The sequence below is a fragment of the Ictalurus punctatus genome, chromosome 12, assembly GCF_001660625.3.
Source record: "Ictalurus punctatus breed USDA103 chromosome 12, Coco_2.0, whole genome shotgun sequence".
In the NCBI taxonomy this organism is placed as follows: domain Eukaryota; kingdom Metazoa; phylum Chordata; class Actinopteri; order Siluriformes; family Ictaluridae; genus Ictalurus; species Ictalurus punctatus.
Window position 1 is genome coordinate 28520658 of NC_030427.2, and position 23023 is coordinate 28543680.

General features: G+C 45.5%; 1 protein-coding gene across 2 annotated transcripts in view; it reads left to right on the forward strand.

Annotated features, from left to right (window-relative positions):
• The first annotated feature begins 3234 nt into the window (after positions 1-3234).
• Positions 3235-23023, forward strand: part of smad10a (SMAD family member 10a) — a 28745-nt gene continuing 8956 nt past the window's right edge. For both annotated transcript variants that reach the window (XR_006983317.2, XM_017482534.3), the window contains exons 1-11: positions 3235-3433; positions 9477-9717; positions 17698-17872; positions 18209-18232; positions 18390-18608; positions 18795-18971; positions 19997-20092; positions 20251-20304; positions 20443-20626; positions 21664-21832; positions 22208-22346. Coding sequence is in view for 1 of the 2 variants with exons in the window: in XM_017482534.3 (XP_017338023.1) it covers positions 9481-9717; positions 17698-17872; positions 18209-18232; positions 18390-18608; positions 18795-18971; positions 19997-20092; positions 20251-20304; positions 20443-20626; positions 21664-21832; positions 22208-22346 (1474 nt within the window). In the remaining variant the exon portion in view is untranslated. The remainder of the gene's footprint in view (positions 3434-9476; positions 9718-17697; positions 17873-18208; positions 18233-18389; positions 18609-18794; positions 18972-19996; positions 20093-20250; positions 20305-20442; positions 20627-21663; positions 21833-22207; positions 22347-23023) is intronic.

A 23023-nucleotide genomic window follows, 5' to 3' on the forward strand; every position in this document is an offset into this window, starting at 1 on the left:
TGTGTGTGTGCATGTTCTCCCCATGCTGCGGGGGTTTCCTCCGGGTACTCCGGTTTCCCCTCCTCCAGTCCAAAGACATGCACGGTAGGCTGATCGGCGTGTCTAAAGTGTCCGTAGTGTGTGAGTGTGTATGTGATTGTGCCCTGCGATGTATTGGCACCCTGTCCAGGGTGTACCCCGATTGTGCCCCATGCTCCCTGGGATAGGCTCCAGGTTCCCCGTGACCCTGAAGAGGATAAGTGGTATAGAAGATGGATGGATGGAAATTAGGAGTCTGGTACAAATCCTGCTTTTGTTAAATTGTGACAAATACCAGCTGCTTTAATAGTGCTTAACTGTCTTTAAACATATATAAAGGTCCTGATAAAGGTCTAGAGAGTCCCGCAAAGGTCCCGCAAGCATTTTAGCCATTTCTTGGGCTTTAAAAAGCATTAAACAATTTATTACAGACTCTTATAATACAGGTTATTATACAGGGTGTCCCAAAAGTCTCCATGCATAGGGGACTATGTACTGTACACCAGCACCATGTTGGTCAAGCCTCCAACAGTGGATGTTAGCGGACGTTCACTTCTCGGTTCTTTTCAGTAACACTTACATTTCCAGCCCCCGTCCCAACGTTTTTTGAGACATGTTGCGGCCATCGAATTCAAAATGACACCCCCCTTAAAATGGCACGTTTCTTCAGTTTAAACAGTTGATATGTTTTCTATGTTCTATTGTGAATAACATACGGGTTTAAGAGAGTTTGCAAATCATTGCATTCTGCTTGTATTTATACTTTACACGGCGTCCCGACTGTTTGTTTTTTTTAATTGGGGTTGTATATGCATACCCTAAAAACTCCTATGTATGAAGACACCCTTTTTGGGACACCCTGTACAGTATATCATAGCATCTGTGCTACTGTTAATGACATTTTTAAAATGAAGTGTTTAGGATACAGCGCTTTAATGTCATCTGTAAATGGAGTTTTTGCGTCTCGTCAGACTTGTTTTATGTTTTTATTCAGGTGTGATGACATTTCTGTCAGTTTTACTGAAGACGGTCGTGGTAGTACGTGGTGCTTTACAAATCAACCGGGGTGAAAATATGTAGATAAAAAAACATTATGAAATAATCGAGAAACAAACATGAAGTACGTGGGGATAAAACGTAGGGTACGTTCTGGTGTAATACAAAGAGCTGTAATACATTTATTAATAAGGAAATGTTTAAAAGATATATAAAAGGGGGAGGGGGGATAGAAATGCAATGGAGTGATAGTGCAGTACTGTCCCTGAGAGCTAAAAAATCACAAGCCTGACTCCCCTGGCTGGCTCATGTTTAATAATCGAGAGAGTTCTGTGAATAATTAAGGCTTAAAGCATCAAAACTAGGAAAGTGGAGAATGAAGGAATGAAGCAGAGCTGCATCTGCCTGGCCGACTGCTGTGTAATTAAATCAGCAGTGAAATATCAGCTATGTGCTTCTCCTGTTTAAATAATGAATGTTTTGTAATTGGAGAGGCTGGAAGGTGGCTTTAGCTGACCTCGACTCTCGGTTTCAAGGATGCAGCTTAGGAGTGGATTTATAAAGCAGGTTAAAGATCAAGAGGAGGAAGCCATTAAGGGATGAAGGTGGAGGTCATGTGGTGCTTGTCCTGAACGTGATTCTGATGATGACAGATTGAAGACGGCTGAAGAACAAGGACTTGAGTAGCTGTTTCACACTGATGCCACACTCAAACACACACGTTTGTGGTACGGTACATCAAATAAAGAGCAGTGGTTCTGATATTATGTCCAAAATCCTGTCTGATATTCTAGCAGTATTATGTAATAATGTTTGAAAGAGTAATGCAGAATGTCCAAATGCATTAGTGTTAGTGTCTGAATAGTGCACTCTATAGCCGTTACAGAATACCCATAATGCACTATTCTGCTAATATATATATAACCTTCAGAAGGGAAAATGTGCACTGGCTACAGTCCAGTGAAGCGCACAAGTTTTCATACCCCTAGGACAAAATGAAGAAGGTGGATTGAATGATATCAGTTCAAAAGTTTGTTTCCTTTTCTGAAACACACACACACACACACACACACACACACACTCACACACACAAACACACACACACACTCACTCAGGGAGTTGTATCTGCTAAATGTCAAATTGGATCTGGACCAAATCATTTCTTCTATTTTAAATCACTTCTATTTTAGTCTAATTGTGTGTCATCTATTTTCCCTCCTAAATTTGTATACGAAGACAGAGCTACATTTTCAGGTTTAAAAATGTAGTTTGCAGTTTCGGGGAAACAACTGGCAGTGATCTGTTTGGGAATTAAAAGAGTCGACTCTTTAAAGGGATCAGTGATGATTGAGTTTCTTTGAAAAGTAGCCAGAGGTGTTGAACAGTTGACGTAATCAATACGCGAATAGCAGCAACCTGGGCTCGTATCGATTTTTTTTTTAACCGAGTCGTTTGGGAGTCAAAAGAGTCGATTCTGAGCCGAGCCGACTCTTTCGAGCCTAAACGACTCATTGACAAATACTTAAACGACTCATTGACAAATACTCCCCCTCCCCTTCTCAGCAAAAAACAAGCCCAAGTTGCTGGTGTTTGCGTGTCGATGATATAAACTGTTCAACACCTTTGTCTACTTTTGCAAGCAACTCAATCGCCACTGATCAGTGAAAAGTGTGAACTCGTTTAATTCCCAAACGGCTCACTGCCAACCCCTGATGAATCTGTATTTAAAATGTGAGCCATGAACTTTTCTTCTCAAACCAGCCAAAACAACTTTTGGGTTATTTTTGGAATCTTTTAAGGAGCCGTTTGGGATCCGAAAGAGTCGGTTCTTGTCTGGTGAGCCGGATCACTGAAAAGAGCCGAAATCCCCATGAGAGAGATTAGTGAGACAGGGATGATGATGATGATGATGATGAGTGGGCAGGGTCATGTGGGTGTTTTTTTTGATGAAGGTGTGTGTGTGTGTGTGTGTATGTGTGTGTGTGGTGTGTGTGTGTCGGGAGGTAGGGGGATTGTGTATCGGGTAATCTCACTGGCGCCACCTTAATAAAACACGCAGTCGCGCCGGAGTGTCAATAAAAATGAAGCCGCGCCGCACAGACCCTGAAACGCGGCTCTCTGATTGGCTGAGCGGCCGCCGTCCCTCCGGAGACCGCAGCTTCCTCATTGGCTGGCGCCTGGCGAGACGCTCACGCGCACCGTGTCGGCTCGCTTTATTTTTTTTGTTGTTATCGTACCGGAGGAGAGAGAGAGGGAGAGAGCGAGAGGGAGAGAGAGAGAGAGAGATGCTGGAGGAGGCTGGGAGATTCATATCGGCGTGGACAGAGAGCTGATGTGACAGCGGGGAGGGGGGGAAGCCGAAAACTTGGATTTCTACCTCACTGTCCTGCTTGTGTTCATGTTTATCCCGGGCTGATGTGTGAGTACAGACTCTTTCATTCACATTTCTTTTAGCAGCAAGGACGTGGAGATCTCCTCAGTCCACCATCTCCAACCTGTCTGACCCACTCTCCATTAAATCCCAGCGTTCAGAGCTCCCCCATCCTCACCTTTACGCATCCTGCACCTTGTTTCACATTCGCTCCGGTCTTTAACCCTTTATGAACACGCGCACGGTTTTGTTGTTGTTTGTTTGTTTGTTTGTTTGTTTGTTTGTTTGTTTGTTTATGCATGCTGTGACTGTGAGTTTCACCTCCACTCGCCTCCAAATGTTTGGACGGCGGTTGGCCTCGATGACGTCATAACACCATATAAGGCGCGGCCGGCGCGCGCTTGTCTCGCTCCTAATCGGTGCTTCCCTTTGGAACACATCTTAGGAAGGCGTGGGGGCGTGACGTCACAACCTGCGACATTCCGACAGGTTCTGATTAGATGGAGGGAGGGAGGGAGGGAGGGAGGGGGTAGATGGGGGGGTGGTGGTTTTGGGGGGTTGGGGTAGTAGTAGTAGTTGTAGTAGTAGTAGTAGTAGTAGTGCCCCTGTGACAAAAAGCCTGGTCACCCCTAGGTGTGGGCTTAATAAGAGTCGACTTTGAAATAATTATTATGTATGCAGCATGATTTTATTTATTGCGGCACTTAAAAGAAAAGGAAAAAAAAACACCCCACGTAGCTAAGCTAAAAGGAAGTGGAACAAGATGACACGAGCGAGATAGCGGTAGAAGTCATAAAAATCAAGAGAAAATGCTGTGAATCTACCCCGCCTATCCAGGTGTACTACTGTAGCTCGTGTAACCTTATTCAAAATGTTGCGTTAATTGATTGGAGAACAACTGCGCCTTTCTGACAGAATGACCTGCCCCAATCTGCCCCCCCCCCCCCCCCCCCCCATGTTGAAATAGTCTACAACCACCATAGGATGTGATTATGGAAGTTGAGCCACCAGCTGGTATTAGATTCTCGTCTTCGCGGTCGATGTGCATAGCGTTGCAAGAGATTCGTATTCATAATGTAACTGTCAGAGCGTTATTACATTTTCATTAGCCCTAATTCAAGCTAGAGATCCATAAAAAAAAAAAAAGAAGAAGCCATTTTACGCTGACGTGTTGGGCATGCAGCGGTATCTCGGGGGTTAAGATGTTGGACTACTGATTGGAAGGTTATGTGTACAAATCCCACAAGCTGCCACTGTTGGGCGCTTGAGCAAGGCTCTTAAGCCTCAGCTGCTCAGGTGTATAAATGAGATAATGTAAGCGGATAAGGGGATCTTCCAAATGCCATAAAACAAAACCTAACACAGGCAGCATGCCACGGGACTATTTCAAATAAAAATAACAGTATGCTTTGCATGGCATGGTCATGATTTCCAGATATCATATCATTTACACAGAGTGACAGTAGGGCTACGATTTCTACCATTCGCCACTATTGGAATTATTGGGGGACCAGGACGGTGGTGAGGGGGGGGGTGAGGGTGGGGTTAATGGTGAGAATGATGAGAAGTTTGCGCCCTTAAAACGGAGTCGCTGACCAACAAAGATTGAGAACATCTGCCCACAATCTGAATGGCTTTACGTGGCGTTGGCAGGAACATCCAGACTCATTAACGCCCTGGCACACTTTAGTCATTCATCGTGAAGGAGTCACGGCTTGTGATGGCTAGCCGAGGACAGAAGAAGTGTGTACTGTAGAAGCGCTGTAAATTGTAACGAGTCCATGTTTTCCAGCGCTCTCACCTCTCATCCGCTTCCAAAGCGTCGACGTTCATGCCAATACCACGGTCGGCGCCATCGTTCTTGCCATCTTGTGGATCGCTAACCAGCCGAAGAGCAAACGTGCGCTAACACAGCGGAATCACGTTGTTATCACTTATGTGTGCTGTTGAAAATTTCCTCACGTTGAAAATGAAAGGTTCTGTAACGGCACTAGCAACGACGACAGTGCCTGAGGTCGGCGCGGCACACGCCGGCTAACCTCTGCACAGGAATAACGAACATACAGCGCCGGCTCTGAAATCAGCACCAGAATCACTAAACACATCAGAAACATTTCAATATAAGCCCGTTTCATGTGTTTCATCGTGGCCGCCAGTTCCACCAAATCAGACTTCATTAATGGATTTAGCCTCGCTGATGTTACTGTGCGACAAACACGGGCGTAATTCACTTTTTATGATACGAGCGAGTTTGATACAGCTCTATCTGACGGTCGAGGGTAACCGTGTAAGGGAATACAGTCTCGAGGGAATTCTGTGTGGAATAAAATACCAAACAAATCTGCCATAAGCCATGGTTCAGAGTGAAAGGATGTAGGAATATTGCGGTCGTTTGGAGCAGCCGGTTCTGTACTACTCCGGAAAGATCAGTGCGTTCAGAACCGTACGAGATGAGAAGCCTGCCTGCATCTGGCCCAAGACACTGGATGTTATTCAGTCCCATACGGCAGTCGAGATGATAAGGTGTGTGTAGCAGCAGAGAATGTGACGTGATTCAGGATGCTGTGCCAGACTGCGTAGGCTGTTCCGTATGGTCGCTATTTACAGCTTCTTTTCCACCCCAGTGGCTTTACCTAGTGTCCTTTTCTAAGTCTCAGCATGATGCAACTTTTAATGCAATGTATTGAAAGAAAGAAGAAAAGCAGCGCTCGTTGGAGAAACGGTGTCTAAATCGGATCGGTGTGGTCAGGTGCGTGTGTGTACGGCTGCATTAGCACATCCCTTCATGAACTGAGGAGTTAATGAAAAGGGTAAACACCAAACTGGACTGGGTTTAATCATACAGCACCAGACATGTGCACTGCTTAGGGGGGAAAGTGTGGCCAGAGATTAAATGTGCAGAATACAGTATGTGCCTCTGGATGTCTTTCTCTGTCCAGGATGATCCGATATGCATCTCTAATATGTGATCGGAAATCTAATGTATTAAAAATACATTTCAGTATAAAAAATATGTTTGATTTTCAATAGAAAAGAGTGTGCCAGCTGTACGGAGTGGAAGGCTCTTTCACTATGAGTAACAAACGATAAGGACATGCCTTAGTTTTCCTAATTACACAGGCCACGCCTCCTCACTGTGACTGACAGCCACAGATGCCAAACCTCCATCACTAATACAGGACAGACACAGAGGCCACGCCTCCTTTTTTTTAGACTGACAGCCACAGAGGCCACACCTACTTTATTTAGACTGACAGACACAAAGGCCACACCTCCTTCACTTTTACTGGACAGACACAGATGCCACGCCCTCTTTATTTAGACTGACTGACACAGAGGCCACACCTCCTTGGCCTTTTACAGGACAGACACAGGGGCCACGCCTCCTTTATTTAGACTGACTGACACAGGGGCCACACCTCCTTGGCCTTTTACAGGACAGACACAGAGGCCACGCCTCCTTTATTTAGACTGACAGACACAGGGGTCACACCTCCTTGGCCTTTTACAGGACAGACAAAGAGGCCACGCCTCCTTTATTTAGACTGACAGACACAGAGACCACACCTCCTTGGCCTTTTACAGGACGAAGAGGCCACGCCTACTTTATTTAGACTGACAAACACAGAGGCCACACCTCCTTGGCCTTTTACAGGACGAAGAGGCCACGCCTACTTTATTTAGACTGACAAACACAGAGGCCACACCTCCTTGGCCTTTTACAGGACGAAGAGGCCACGCCTACTTTATTTAGACTGACAAACACAGAGGCCACACCTCCTTGGCCTTTTACAGGACAGACAAAGAGGCCACGCCTCCTTTATTTAGTCTGACAGACAGAGGCCACGCCTCCTTTATTTAGTGTGACAGACAGAGGCCACGCCTCCTTCCCCTTTACAGTAGGGCACAGATTAAGCGCAGTAGTACACTATTAAGCAGTGTGATGTTTGGTGTCAGACTGGACTGGTTTACCGAAACGCATGACTTGACTCAGACATGATCAGGTCTTAATTGATGGAGTTTGGTGAATATTGAGACCGATGCAGTGATTTTATTGGTCAGTCTTTTTATACCCACAGTCCCGGATACAGAATCTTCTCTCATTCCAGGCGGCTGCTCGCTCCGCTGCAATGGACGTGATGCAATAACACAGTAATACCTGAGTGTTTATCACTGTTCAGCCATGAAAGAGGCAATCTGCACAAACACGACTTCTGCAGCACACACAGATCACGCCCAAGGCCAGCGTTCAGTTCGTCTGTATGATTACAGCTTTATTAGTTTCTCCACTCCTCAGCGGCGTGCCTTCGGCCATATCCGACCCGCACGCAGAGTCGTAGTGTAAACGTTTTATGTGTATAACGGTGTGTATTTCTACCTGGTGGGGGTTTTTTTTGTTCAGCGGTGAATTAGCAGAGTGTCTGCACTACGACTGAAATCATTATAATTACACAGTACCTGTAAAAATGATTATACCTCATACTGAAACATGTAGGCAAGCGGATTTCGAATCTAGTTCACGTAGTTTCTTTAATATTCATTACTTGCACATGGGCACACTGACAAAAGCCAAAACAATGTTTTTCACGTTCGTGTGAGGAAAAAAATCGCGAGACATTATTAGCAGAACGGTTTATAGAGTTAATCTGATCTTGACCATCCTAATTATTAGTTAATAAGCTGCTCTTTTCTTTTCTTTATATATATATATATATAGCATGCTTTTAAAGCAGTAAGGGGAAAAAACCCCAATCCTATACTGACTTTCTGTCCCGTAAATCAGATGCACCTTTTCATAACTGATTGCTCATGATGGATGAGATGTTGAATTATGCCGGGCAGAGTGCGGCTTTCTCACATCCTTATGAAGTTGAGGGGAGAAACGTGTTTAAAATAGCAGCTAATATGACATCTTCAGTTGCGTGAGAATCATACCGGGGGTCTGTAGCGTCTTTTAGGACCATCCAAGAGACATATCTATAAAAACGTCGTGGAGAAAGAGGTGCCGTGTTCAGAAAATCCGCATGGGACAGATTCCCCAGGTTCTATATCCTGTTCTATAGCCTGACCACGCCTCCTGAGTATTATATGCATCTGTCCATTGTAACAACTAATCGATAAAAACTAAAGCTGTGACGTCCTACGCACTTACACTATGCACTGTGTACTCTACCGTCTAGCGTATGGATTTTAGAAAGGGAACACGCACGTAAGGCGACGACGCTAGCTTTAGCAAACACCCAGAGTCACCGACGATGACTTTCTTCAGTTATAAAAAGTAAGGCATAAATACTATTATACAATATAAACTTATATATTAGTTTATATTATATATAAGTATTTACACATTATTTATTATGGATGCACAAAAAGCACTGAATTAAACCACTGTCCTAAATGAATAATATATATTCTGGTGTGTGTGTGTGTGTGTGTGTGTGTGTGTGTGTGTGTGTGCGTGTGTGGGTGTGTGTATCGGGTTCTTTTCAGTCGTATATATTTGGACAAACAGTTGTGTAACGTTTGTAACAGTCAGTTTGTGGATTTTATTTTTAAATAAATGGAAAAAAAAAATGGTACTGAAAGTTTGCCCCCCCCCCCCCCCCATCCGATCAATCGAGGAATAAATAAATAAATAAAGAATCGATTATGAAAATAGTTGCAGGCCTAGTCCATTGTGGTTTTGTTGTCTCCTTTTTTCTGTTCACGCTGTAGGCATTAAACGTGGAAACAATGACTTGTAGGATTGCTGAGAATGGTCTAAAACTCAGATGGTCGGGGGTTCGAAATCCCGCCATTGTATGATGTACGGTCTCCCTGTGATTGGCGTTTCCAAATTGTCCATAGTGTTTGTGTGTGATTGTGCGCTGTAATGGATTGGCACCCTCTCCAGGGTGTTCTCTGCCTCGTAAACCTGAGTTTGAGGCTCCCCGAGTACAAGATAAGATAAGCAGTGCAGAAAATGGATGGATGGAAGGTCTAGTGCGTGCGTATGAGTATGTATGTGATGTATTCTGTAAGAATATCCTGTATTCTTATATATCCGTGTGTGTGTGTGTGTGTGTGTGTGTGTGTGTGTGTGAGAGAGCAGCAGAATGTCGGTGAACCCCCCCAGTAGTAACGATGCCTGCCTCAGCATCGTGCACAGCCTCATGTGCCACAGACAAGGCGGCGAGAACGAAGGCTTCGCCAAGAGGGCCATCGAGAGCCTCGTCAAGAAACTGAAGGAGAAGAAGGATGAGCTGGACTCGCTCATCACCGCCATCACCACCAACGGCGTCCATCCCAGCAAGTGCGTCACCATCCAGAGGACGCTAGACGGGAGACTGCAGGTGAGGAGACCATGTCGTGCGCAGGCTGACCCGAATTCCGTGTTCGGATCGGTCAGACCGCGATGTTCTGTGAGAGCAGCTCGGACAGTCCCGGCGATATTAACGCACTCGTTCTCATACGTTACGTCGTCCTTTCTGTAGTCTGACACGGGCACTCGCTCGTAAAGGACGCGCCATATTAATTAATTAATTAATTAATTAATTATCCTTTATTTAACCAGGAAGATCCCACTCAGATATCGCAAGCTCTTCTTCCAGGGAGACCTGGTCGAGACGGCAGCACGTGGAGTTTCACAGAAAGCCACACCCATCGAAAACGACTCATGAGAGCAAAATCGAAGAAAAGCACTCGCACTCCTTTAAGAGCGTTTTGCGAAAACCCTGTTAAAAGTACTCGGAGGTGGGAATATCTCTAGTCTAACTACATTTTCCGGATCGTTCCAGGCCCAGGGAGCGTAAAAAGAAAAAGCATGCTTGCCAGATTCTGAGCGTACCTTCGGGACTTTTAACCGAATGTGTGATTGAGATCTAGTGCAAGAAGTATTTGTATAAAAAGTTAAGAGAGTAGAAATATAAGAGGGCGATTTTACCGAGAAGTGCCTTAGCAATGAATATATACATGTGCGATTTCCAGTGTCCGTGCCAAAGATTCAAATAGTACACAGCGATGAGTACGTACACGGCGATGAGTACGTACACAGCGATGAGTACGTATACAGCGATGAGTACATATACAGCGATGAGTACATATACAGCGATGAGTACATATACAGCGATGAGTACATACACAGCGATGAGTACATATACAGTGATGAGTACGTATACAGTGATGAGTACATATACAGCGATGAGTACATATACAGTGATGAGTACGTACACGGTGATGAGTACATACACAGCGATGAGTACATATACAGTGATGAGTACGTACACGGTGATGAGTACATATACAGCGATGAGTACATATACAGTGATGAGTACGTACACGGTGATGAGTACATATACAGTGATGAGTACATATACAGTGATGAGTACGTATACAGCGATGAGTACATATACAGTGATGAGTACATATACAGTGATGAGTACGTACACGGTGATGAGTACATATACAGCGATGAGTACATATACAGTGATGAGTACGTACACGGTGATGAGTACATATACAGCGATGAGTACATATACAGTGATGAGTACGTACACGGTGATGAGTACATACACAGCGATGAGTACATATACAGTGATGAGTACGTACACGGTGATGAGTACATATACAGTGATGAGTACGTATACAGCGATGAGTACATATACAGTGATGAGTACATATACAGTGATGAGTACGTACACGGTGATGAGTACATATACAGTGATGAGTACATATACAGTGATGAGTACGTACACGGCGATGAGTACATACACGGCGATGAGTACGTACACGGCGATGAGTACGTATACGGCGATGAGTACGTATACAGTGATGAGTACGTACACGGTGATGAGTACGTATACAGTGATGAGTACATATACAGCGATGAGTACGTACACGGTGATGAGTACATATACAGCGATGAGTACGTACACGGTGATGAGTACGTACACGGTGATGAGTACGTACACGGTGATGAGTACATATACGGTGATGAGTACGTACACGGCGATGAGTACGTACACGGCGATGAGTTCGTACACGGCGATGAGTACGTACACGGCGATGAGTACGTATACGGCGATGAGTACGTATACAGTGATGAGTACGTACACGGTGATGAGTACATATACAGCGATGAGTACATATACAGTGATGAGTACGTACACGGTGATGAGTACATATACAGCGATGAGTACGTACACAGTGATGAGTACGTATACAGTGATGAGTACATATACAGCGATGAGTACGTACACGGCGATGAGTACGTACACGGCGATGAGTACATACACGGTGATGAGTACATATACAGTGATGAGTACATATACAGTGATGAGTACATATACGGCGATGAGTACATATACAGTGATGAGTACATATACAGTGATGAGTACATATACGGCGATGAGTACGTACACGGCGATGAGTACGTACACGGCGATGAGTACGTATACCGTGATGAGTTCGTATACAGTGATGAGTACATATACGGCGATGAGTACGTACACGGCGATGAGTACATATACAGTGATGAGTACATACACGGCGATGAGTACATACACGGTGATGAGTACGTACACGGCGATGAGTACGTACACGGCGATGAGTACGTACACGGCGATGAGTACGTATACCGTGATGAGTTCGTATACGGTGATGAGTACGTACACGGCGATGAGTACGTACACGGCGATGAGTACGTACACGGCGATGAGTTCGTATACGGCGATGAGTACGTACACGGCGATGAGTACGTACACGGCGATGAGTACGTGAATCTGCACCACAAACAAAGCGCTGCACGATAGACACAGTCCAGTTTCCTTAAATAAAGACGAAGCCGCATGCATATAAACAAGGTCACCGTGATCGAATCTAGATTAAAAACAATAAAGTACTCTCCACTGTTTTCTTTCTAGCCTCATAAGGAAAGCGTTTTTTTTTTTTTTTTTTTTTTAAACTATTAAAGAACCCCAATTTTGGTTTACGCGTCTTCAACAGAAGTGTTGAAGGAGTCTCCAGCGTCAGTGCTTACCGACATGGGAAAGTCTTCAGGACGGAGGAGTACACCAACAACCCAGATTTTTCACTTATTTACTTTTTACGAAGACCCTCTAATTTTCATCCTTTATAATATGCTTCCCCTCGGTCACGATCTGTGATACCAGTGCTACGCCGACGACGCACAGATCTCCGCAACCGCCCGGTCTGCCGTATCCATCTCAACCAGTGCGCTATTCTTTAACTAAAACAGTGGCCGAACAAGAACTTTCCCAAATTCAATGCGAAACCCGCCCTGAAATAATGATCTTCGGCTCACCAGCTCGCAGATGAACTACTGAAATCAGCCTGGATATAGATGGCCTCCTTACAGCACCCTCTGAAATAACACAAACAGATCTTGGTATTACATTCGAACGGTCACTGACTTTCGAAGCGCGCATCAACACCGCCTTTTCTCTCCTCAGCTCAGGCGAATTCCCAGGCCGCGTCTCGTTCTTACCGCGAAGGACGCTGAGTCACCGGTTCACGCGCTCGTAACGTCGAGACTTGATTACCGTCTGTTTTTTGGCCCGGTATCTCAGTCGATTTCCAAATTGCAGTACATCCGAGACTCCGCAGCACCGCGTAGTTACCCGTACAAACCGCTTCGAACGTATTACTCCCGGTGTGGCTGGTTTGCACGGCGTCTCCTGCCGCATGGAATACAAACTCCTGCTCCTCTCATTCAAAGCCTTGAATGGTCTCGCGCCCCGATACCTTTGTGACTTACTGCACATTTACACACCAACACGCTCCCTTCGCTCTTCAGACCTGCTGTAGGAAGTGTAAAGTGTCCTTGAGCTATGGAAAGGCACTATATAAATAAAACTTATTATTATTATTATTAAGAGTGGGGAAAAAAGAGAGGCTGGTGATTGGATGCTTTAACTAGGCTCAACATTTTTTGACAGTACTCGCGCTCCCAAGATTGAAAAAAAAAAAGCCTTCCTTTGCGAAGGCAGAATGAGGACGTCTAAGACTACACGCTGATTTACGAGGACCTTTACTTTTTTGGAGGGAATCCCATAATTCTGTTCATCCAGTGAAAGTTAATAATAATAATGAGTCTTTCTTGGTCACTTCACAGTGAAATTCAGAGTGTAGGGTCGGCCATGATACAGCGCCCCCTGGAGTAGAGAGGGTTCAGGGCCTTGTTCAGGGGCCCAACAGTGGCAGCTTGGAAGTGCTGGGGTTTGAACCCCCGACCTTCTGGTCATTAACCCAAAGCCACCCTTAACCACCAAGCACCCACTGCACCCTAAGTCGAGGATATTTAGAAAATTCTTCTGAACTGATGTGACTGTAATTTACACCAGCAACCTTTACTTTATCTATTGCCGTAGCTCAATTGCAGGTAAATCAGTTTGTCTGTTAAAAATCTTAAATCCAGTTTACTGACAAATATTACTCACTGGTAAATAACATAAAAATGAAATTTCATTCATCCGGAGTGATTTGTTTTTTTGGCCACCTCGTTGTGTAGTTGCGTGCCTGTTTGTACGTGTGTGTCGGCTCACTGGGGGAACGGAACGCGCGTAAGCCAGTACAGTACATCATGTGGCATAGGACAGACTTTGCGGTGAAAGGTGTAACACGTGATGAAGTGTGTGTAGCAGCCGAGGATGGGATCTGTTGTCGTGTGAGTCAGACTGCGTAGGTTAGAGGTGCACGTCTGCAGAGTCCCGGAGGGCCGGAGTTCAGCTGTCTGTCTGCTACGAGACACCTCATTCGACGTAGCAGTTCGTTTCCAGGTGTAGGAACTGTGCTACAGCGGGACAATCACGAAACTGTACCGGGCTCCGAACTCTGCGACGCTGCGCTTGTGCGCTGGTTTTTTTAAACAAACAAATAAATAAATAAACAAACAGATGGATTTGACTGGTTTTTACTGTTTGCTTTACTGTAGTTTGATCCGGTTGTTTGACGTCGATGTGGTGGTGTTCGCGATCTGGAATGTTGATTGAGACTTTTAAAAAGATGGTTGATCGGGTAGTTTCACTCATGCTATCTAGCTAGATAGCTAGCTAGCTAGCTAGCTAGCTTGCATCCATCCATTCATCCATATATCTAACTAGACAGATAAATATATAGCTAGCGTCTATCCATCATTCAGTTCATCCATCTATCTATCCCTCCATCTATCTAGACAGAGAGATATATAGATGTATATATACATCAGTCTATCCTTCCATTCATCCATCCATCTATCCATTCATCTATGTAGACAGATAGATTTATCGCTAGCTAGCATCCATCCATCCTTCCATTCATCCATCTATACATTCATCTATGTAGACAGATAGATATATAGCTAGTTAGCGTCTATCCATCCATCCATCTATCTAGACGGATAGATATTTAGCTAGCATCCATCTATCTTTCCATTCATCCATCTATCCATCCATCTATATAGACGGATAGATATATAGCTAGCTAGAGGGATAGGTGGACGGATGTGTGGATGTACTTGACTGATCCCCAAATAAAGTTGGACTCCACTCCTCTTGTGTAAGAGGCTGATTTAAGTGAAAACGGATACTCTCCTCCATCATGTACAGCACGTGTACCTAATCCTGCATTCTGACACCACGAGAAAAAGATTTTTTTATCTCAAGCTTGTATATCATGTCAGGTGGCTTAGTGGTTAGCACGTTTGCCTCGCACCTCTGGTGTTGGTGGTTTGAATCCCGCCTCCGCCCTACGTGGGTGGAGTTTGCAAGTTCTCCCTGTGTTTCGGGGGTTTCCTCCGTGTACTCCGGTTTCCTCCCCAGTCCAAAGACATGTGCTGTAGGCTGATTGGCGTTTCTAAATTGTCCTGCTGGTGTGTGTGTGTTTGTGCCTTGTGATGGGTTAGCACCCTGTCTAGAGTGTCCCCCGAGTCCCCTAGTCCAGGCTCTCCGCGACCCTGTATAGGATAAGCGGTACACGGATGGATGGATGTCAGTAGCTAATGCTTGTGTACGTTTATTGCTCTATATTGCCCCCTAGTGGAAAACCAGAGACCAGCTCTTTTTTTATTGAATTTTTCACTTCAATTACAGTCGAGAAGAAATTAGAGCTCAGATTTACAATTCACGTTTGGTGGATTTGGATTAGGACCTTTGGATTAGGGCTGGTCCTGCTTTAAGAGAAGTTTGCTGTTGTGTATTTATCGAAGTGATTGTATTTTGTTTGATTTGATCTAGTAGCCTGATCTTGAGGTGTGATTTGGTACAGTGATCCAACATGACTGTAGCATCGTAAACTAATATTGGTCTGCATTGTGCGTTATTTCCTCTGTAAGGAATCGCAGTGTTGCTATGAGTTACCATGGACTGGTTGTCTTTTTAGGATCATTTATGTCCTGTTCTGTATATCTGAATAGATATGTCGGTTCTATGAGGCTGACTGAATGACAGCATTGCTTCCAAAGGCTATTGTTCAGCTGTCACAGATCAGTCATCATATTCGTGTGTGTGTGTGTGTGTGTGTGTGTGTGTGTGTGTGTGTGTGTGTGTGTGTGTGTGTGCTGCTTACTGTCATGTCTTGTAGCAGCCAGTAATCATGGGTAAAGCTGAAAGCCTGTCCATTTCAGAGGTACATTTAAAGAACTTGCCAGCGCTTCTTAACTCCCTGGTATCCCTTGCCAACGGTAGCCATGGCAACCAGGTGATTAAGAGCTAGAACTGTCGTGCGATTACATTTGATTAAGAAGTTCGATGTCCGGCTTGATTATGGCGTGAGGGATAACATCAGAGAGATAGATAGAGAGATAGAGTGGAATTATCTTGTGCTCGGGAGACAAAGAGAACGAGGGACGTCGAGCGATCGAGAGAGAGAGAGAGAGAGAGAAGGCGAGAGCTGGAGAAATGCCGAGGCCATGAGGGATGTTTTGTCTGAAACTCAGGATGGAGGCGGGGTTGACTTAATGGCGTTTATTATTTTGCCGTGTGTAGAAGGTGTGATGCTATTCAGGCGACACAAAAGCAATCCAGCGCGTGCATATGGGCGTGTGGGCGTCCGCGTTCGCTCTGCATCCACGATTCAATCCTTCCTGATGGAGCAGAGCCGAACTGCCGGCAGAAGACGTCGTGCCTCACCTTGGGCGACCTTTTTTTTTTTTTCTTCACAAAGTGTGAGAGACGAGATGAATGGAGAGAGAGAGAGAGATGAAGAAAGGTTTCGAAGTGAGAGACAAGAAATAAAAGCAAACAGAGAAGGAGAACAGGGAGAACAGAGAGAACATTCTGGATATTTTATAATCCATATAAGGCATGTCATCGAGTGCGTATATGGATGTGGGCGTGTCTTAAAGGCCGTCAATGTCTTCGAGCACATATATGGATTTTGGCGTGTCTTAAAGGCAGTCAATGTTTTCAAGTCCATGTATGGATGCGGGCGTTTCTTAAAGGCCATCAAAGTCTTCCAGCCCATATATGGATGCGGGCGTGTCTTAAAGGCCATCAAAGTCTTCCAGCCCATATATGGATGTGGGCGTGTCTTAAAGGCCATCAAAGTCTTTGAGCACATATATGGATGTGGGCGTGTCTTAAAGGCCATCAAAGTCTTTGAGCACATATATGGATGTGGGCGTGTCTTAAAGTCCATCAAAGTCTTCCAGCCCATATATGGATGTGGGCGTGTCTTAAAGGCCATCAAAGTCTGTGAGCACATATATGGATGTGGGCGTGTCTTAAAGTCCATCAAAGTCTTCCAGCCCATATATGGATGTGGGCGTGTCTTAAAGTCCATCAAAGTCTTTGAGCACATATATGGATGCGGGCGTGTCTTAAAGTCCATCAAAGTCTTCCAGCCCATATATGGGTGTGGGCGTGTCTTAAAGGCCATCAAAGTCTTCCCGCCCATATATGGATGTGGGCGTGTCTTAAAGGCCATCAAAGTCTTCCAGCCCATATATGCAAGTTATTACGTGAGAAGGAGGAACTCGTTGGTATTCACATATGCACATGTATAGTAAACTCCAGAAGTATTGGCACCCAGGTAAACATATTGTATAATATAATATACTTAAAGAAAATACTGGCAGTATAGCAAAACAATATAGATATAACTTTTGTTTTAATACAGTTACATATATATATATATGAAGGCGTTAAGTGCAGTGTAAATATAATATATTATAGAATGATATATTTTTATTCATGTGACCGCTTTATCCTGGTCAGGGTTGTGGTGGATCCTGGGAATGCTAATAATGCATTTTTCATGCATCATGAATTTGAGACATTAGTGACGCATCATCGATGAACAGTGTGTGTGTGTGTGTGTGTGTGTGTGTGTGTGTTTAGGTGGCCGGGCGTAAAGGTTTCCCCCATGTGATCTACGCTCGTCTATGGCGCTGGCCGGACCTTCACAAGAACGAGCTGAAGCACGTCAAGTTCTGCCAGTATGCCTTCGACTTAAAGTACGACAACGTGTGTGTGAATCCGTATCACTACGAGAGGGTCGTCTCTCCCGGCATCGGTGAGTTTTCATCTTTGCGCTCCTTACCGATGTTTTTGTCCCATATACATATATACATATCCTGCTGAATTCTCGAATCGGATTGGTCAGAAGTTTTCCGGCGCAAATCACGGGTTTATATCGATGCACGCTTTCTAATACGTTTCTATAGTAACGACTTGCACAGGCGCTTGCGTGACGGTCGCTCCAAGTTTCCTCTATCGGGATATTTATCGGAGAATTTCGGAAGGGGTCTCCGTGGTCTAATTTATGATGTATGATGTAGATTTGTAATATTATACGCTCTCTTTCCCTCTCTCTCTCTCTCTCTGTCTCACTCTTTATCTGTATCACTAGTTGGCCTCAGCCTACAGAACACAGGTGAGTCAGTGTTATTAATATTTGTACTACGTACTGTATTTCACACACGGTGCAGTATTACACGTTATTTATTCGTCAGAGGGCTTTAACACGTTGTATTGAACAGAAATGATTGCTTCTCTTTCTCCCTGGTTATCATGGCCGCGCTGCACCGCAGCTCCCACCGGCAGGCTGATTAAAGAGGAGTACACCCACGACTGCATTCAGATGGACGTTCCTCCTGGTTTACCTCCACAGTCAGACCACCAGGGGGCGATGAAGCTTCCTGCACCGGAGCATTACCCCCCACCGCTGCCACCTTTACAGATGCCCCCCGAAGCAGCACGATGCCCTCCGCCTGCCACCCTGTACTCCAACATGCCCCTCTCCCCAACCGGTAAGACCTTCAGCATGTAGCAAAATTTATACAACTGAAATCTTTAATACTGGACGAGTGCCCAGTGGAATAAAAGCATACTGTAGAGCCTGGTTCGAAAAGTTCTGGTACTTTATGCAGTCGATAAGGTTGTATCCTCTCTCTCTCTCTCTCTCTCTCTCTCTCTCTCTCTCTCTGTGTCTGCAGCATCTGGCTCGATGATGTCCATGCAGGGTGGTCACAACGAGGGTCTCCTGCAGATCGCATCCCCTCAGGCTCAGGTCATGACCCCGACCCCTCCTCCCTCCACGCCCCCTCAGGCCCCGCCCACTCAGAACGGCTACAACGGCTCCAAACACACACAGGCGCAGGGCTCCTTTCACAGTAAGTCTTAGGTATCAACCCAGATAACAGTGTTTATTGCACAAACGTAGCGGATCCGCATATCAGAACCGGCCTGGTATCTTTTTACTCAACAACCCAGTACCAGAACTGATCCGTTTTATCGATCTGCACCAAATCGGATTTTATAGCCCAGGTTCACAAAGAGTATTGCTATCTCTGGGCCTAAGCTTTATCGTTTTTAATATCTGGCCCAAATCTGACACAGATCCGGTTTCGAAGAAGTTCAGTGAAAAGTCCGTGGAACCAAATATCAGCGATGATGGTTTATTAAACAGTGTTGAGACGGTTCTCGATACAGGTTTTTCATGACAGCGTTTCTAATGTGGAATTATGCTTTCAGTGCAGCATTCAGGAACAAACCAACCTACTATTGAATCCGGACAGGATTTCGCCGAGTTTTTGTGATTGTTTTCAAAATTCAAAAGTTTTCGAAATCGCAATCGCAGGAAATTGTTCCGCGCGGTCTTTCGCGGTGATGTTTGTCGGTAAATCAGGCCGTTTAGCTGTACTCGCGTTCGACGCACGCGAATCGAAGAGGGCTTTGGCAGGACGCGCGTCGCGATGACGTCACATGACGTAAAATCCCTCTGATTGTTGCGGCGTTTGCTTGATTTTGCATTCATTTCTGCAAACACGAACTGGTGTGGCTGTGGCTGAATGCTGGCGAAGCAGACGAGAAATTGGGTCTTGACTAAAAAATAATAATCATTTCACAATAATACACATTTGACATCTACCTAAGAGGCAGTTTAGGAAAAACATTCAGCTTAAGGATGACTAAAACCTTGCTAGCTAAGAGTGATTTTCTCACACAGTGGCACTTGGTGAGTTGTCGGATAGCTACTTACTGTAAAAAAACAAACAAAAATTAGCCTAAGCAGTTCGGTTTGTAATCAGACCCCGGCTGTCCAAACATGTCCGTGATGCACGTTTGCTTGGCCCATGCTTGGGCTATTTCACGAATGCTAACTGTCCTGTTGTGTTCACTGTCTAAAACGTTTCAGCTACTTGGACGGGCAGCAGCACGGCCTCTTACACTCCTATAGGACGCCAACAGAGCAGCCGCACCCACCAGCCTCCTCTCCACCACCCCCACTACTGTAAGTAGTATAATACACAGGGGTCATACATGACGCAGATGGTTCAAGTGTTACGGTTTAGAGGTCAGGAACAGGAGCTTGGATTGATCCCAGTCTTAACTGTAGTTGACTTCAGGTGATTAACAGTATAGTCATGTGTGTGTTGTGTTGATAATCAGGGTCTCAGCATCACAGTTCCTCATCATTCCCTCCGCCAGTCTCCAACCATCCAGGTACTTTTTATACACCTCTATTTATAACAACTATAGATGTATTTAATCCAGAATAAGAGACATAAGTATTCTTCCTTAACTATCTCTCTCTCTCTCTCTCTCTCTCTCTCTCTCTAAATGATATGTCTGGCTTCACAGGGCCAGAGTTCTGGTGCTCCATCTCGTATTTTGAGATGGATGTTCAGGTTGGTGAAATGTTTAAGGTGTTGTCCAGTTGTCCTGTGGTGACGGTGGATGGTTACGTGGATCCATCTGGAGGAGATCGTTTCTGCCTCGGGCAGCTCAGTAACGTTCACCGTACTGAGGCTAGTGAAAGGGCCAGGTCTGTACCACACACACACACACACACACACACACACACACACACACACACACACACACACATACCTTCTTCATTGGGACTGACAGACACAGAGGCCACGCCCCCTTCATTGGGACTGACAGACACAGAGGCCATGCCTCTTTCATTGGGACTGACAGACACAGAGGCCACGCCTCCTTCATTGGAACTGACAGACACAGAGGTCACGCCTCCTTCATTGAGACTGACGGACACAGAGGCCACGCCTCCTTCATTGGAACTGACAGACACAGAGGTCACGCCTCCTTCATTGGGACTGAGGTACACAGAGGTCACGCCTCCTTCATTGGGACTGACAGACACAGAGGTCACACCTCCTTCATTGGGACTGACAGACACAGAGGCCACGCCTCCTTCATTGAAACTGACAGACACAGAGGTCACGCCTCCTTCATTGGGACTGACAGACACTGAGGTCACGCCTCCTTAATTGGGACTAACAGACACAGAAGCCACACCTCCTTCATTGGGACTAACAGACACAGAAGCCACACCTCCTTCATTGGGACTAACAGACACAGAAGCCACACCTCCTTCATTGGGACTAACAGACACAGAAGCCACACCTCCTTCATTGGGACTAACAGACACAGAGGCCACACCTCCTTCATTGGGACTGACGGACACAGAGGTCACACCTCCTGCATTAGGACTGAGGTACACAGAGGCCACACCTCCTTCATTGGGACTGAGAGACACTGAGGTCACGCCTACTTCATTGGGTCTGACAGACACAGAGTCCACGCCTCCTTCATTAGGACTGACAGACACAGAGGTCACACCTCCTTCACTGGGACTGAGAGACACTGAGGTCACGCCTACTTCATTGGGTCTGACAGACACAGAGGCCACGCCTCCTTCATTAGGACTGACAGACACAGAGGCCACGCCTCCTTCATTAGGACTGACAGACACAGAGGCCACGCCCCTCCTTTCAGAGCAGGTGTGTAATGTATCAGGTTTAGTGTTTCACACTTGTTTGTCCGTTCCTCTGGCAGGTTACACATAGGTAAAGGCGTGCAGCTGGAGTGTCGAGGCGAGGGCGATGTGTGGATGCGCTGTCTGAGTGATCACGCCGTCTTCGTTCAGAGCTACTACCTGGACAGAGAGGCAGGACGAGCGCCCGGGGACGCTGTCCACAAGATCTACCCAGGAGCCTACATCAAGGTGAGGAGAGTTTATTACATGCGGAGAAGATGCTGATTCATTTCCTATAACAGTGGAAGTTGAAGTTTTCCACTCCAGGGAGAGTTTTCAGATCAGAGGATTCTGTGCTTAAAACACAAAGTGATAAGACCATAACAAAAAAAAGATGATGTCTTTTATTTACACACACACCTCCCATGAGGAAGGAAGGGAAATCAGGAAGAGCTTTCCCCATCAATGTTATCGATATATATCTGTCACTGGGTATTTTTAAAGAAACGTCAGAACCATATTAAGCGATTATTGCCGAACAGAATAGTATGGTTCCTTTTGCTGTGTAGGACTAGAGCAGGTGTTCACGGGCTGCGTGATGGTGTGTCGTTCGTGTCCGTGTAGGTGTTTGATCTGCGTCAGTGCCATCGGCAGATGCAGCAGCAGGCGGCCACGGCTCAGGCAGCGGCAGCGGCTCAGGCGGCCGCCGTGGCGGGGAACATTCCGGGTCCAGGGAGCGTCGGGGGCATCGCTCCTGCAATCAGTGAGTACAAGCACTCAGAACGGACAGAGGACAGTCACAAAGCACTTTACATATACTTCATATATACCACCAGTGAAAGGTTTGGACACACTGGATTGAATACATACAGGCAGGTCCATAAGTATTTGGACAGCGACACAATTTTCCGCCATTTTGCCTCGGTACTCCACCAACAATGGATTTGAAATGAAGCAACCAAGATGTGATTGAAGCGTATAGACTTTCGGCTTTGATTCGAGGGCCGTTACAAAAAAAAATATTGCGTTAACCGTTTAGGAATCACAGCCAGTGTTTTACAGAGCCCCTCCGGGCTCAAAAGTAATTGGACAGTTGACAGATAAGCAGTTTTGTTGCAAAGCGCAGGCTTGTTTTCTCATTATTTCGTGACACATTAAGGAGATAAAAGGTCTGGAGTTGATTCCAAGTGTTGAATTAGCATTTTTTTTAGCTGTTCGCGGGAACTCGCAATACGCGGTCCAAAGTGAAGGAGGCCAACGTCAGGCTGAGAAAACAAAACAGACCCATCAGAGAGACAGCAGAAACTTTAGGAGTGGCCAGATCAGCAATTTGGTACATTTCTTAAAAAGAAGGAACGCTCTCAGGAGAGCTCAGGAACACCTGGAAAGGCCTGGAAGACGACGGAAAGACCACAACTAAAGTGGATGATATCGTTGTCA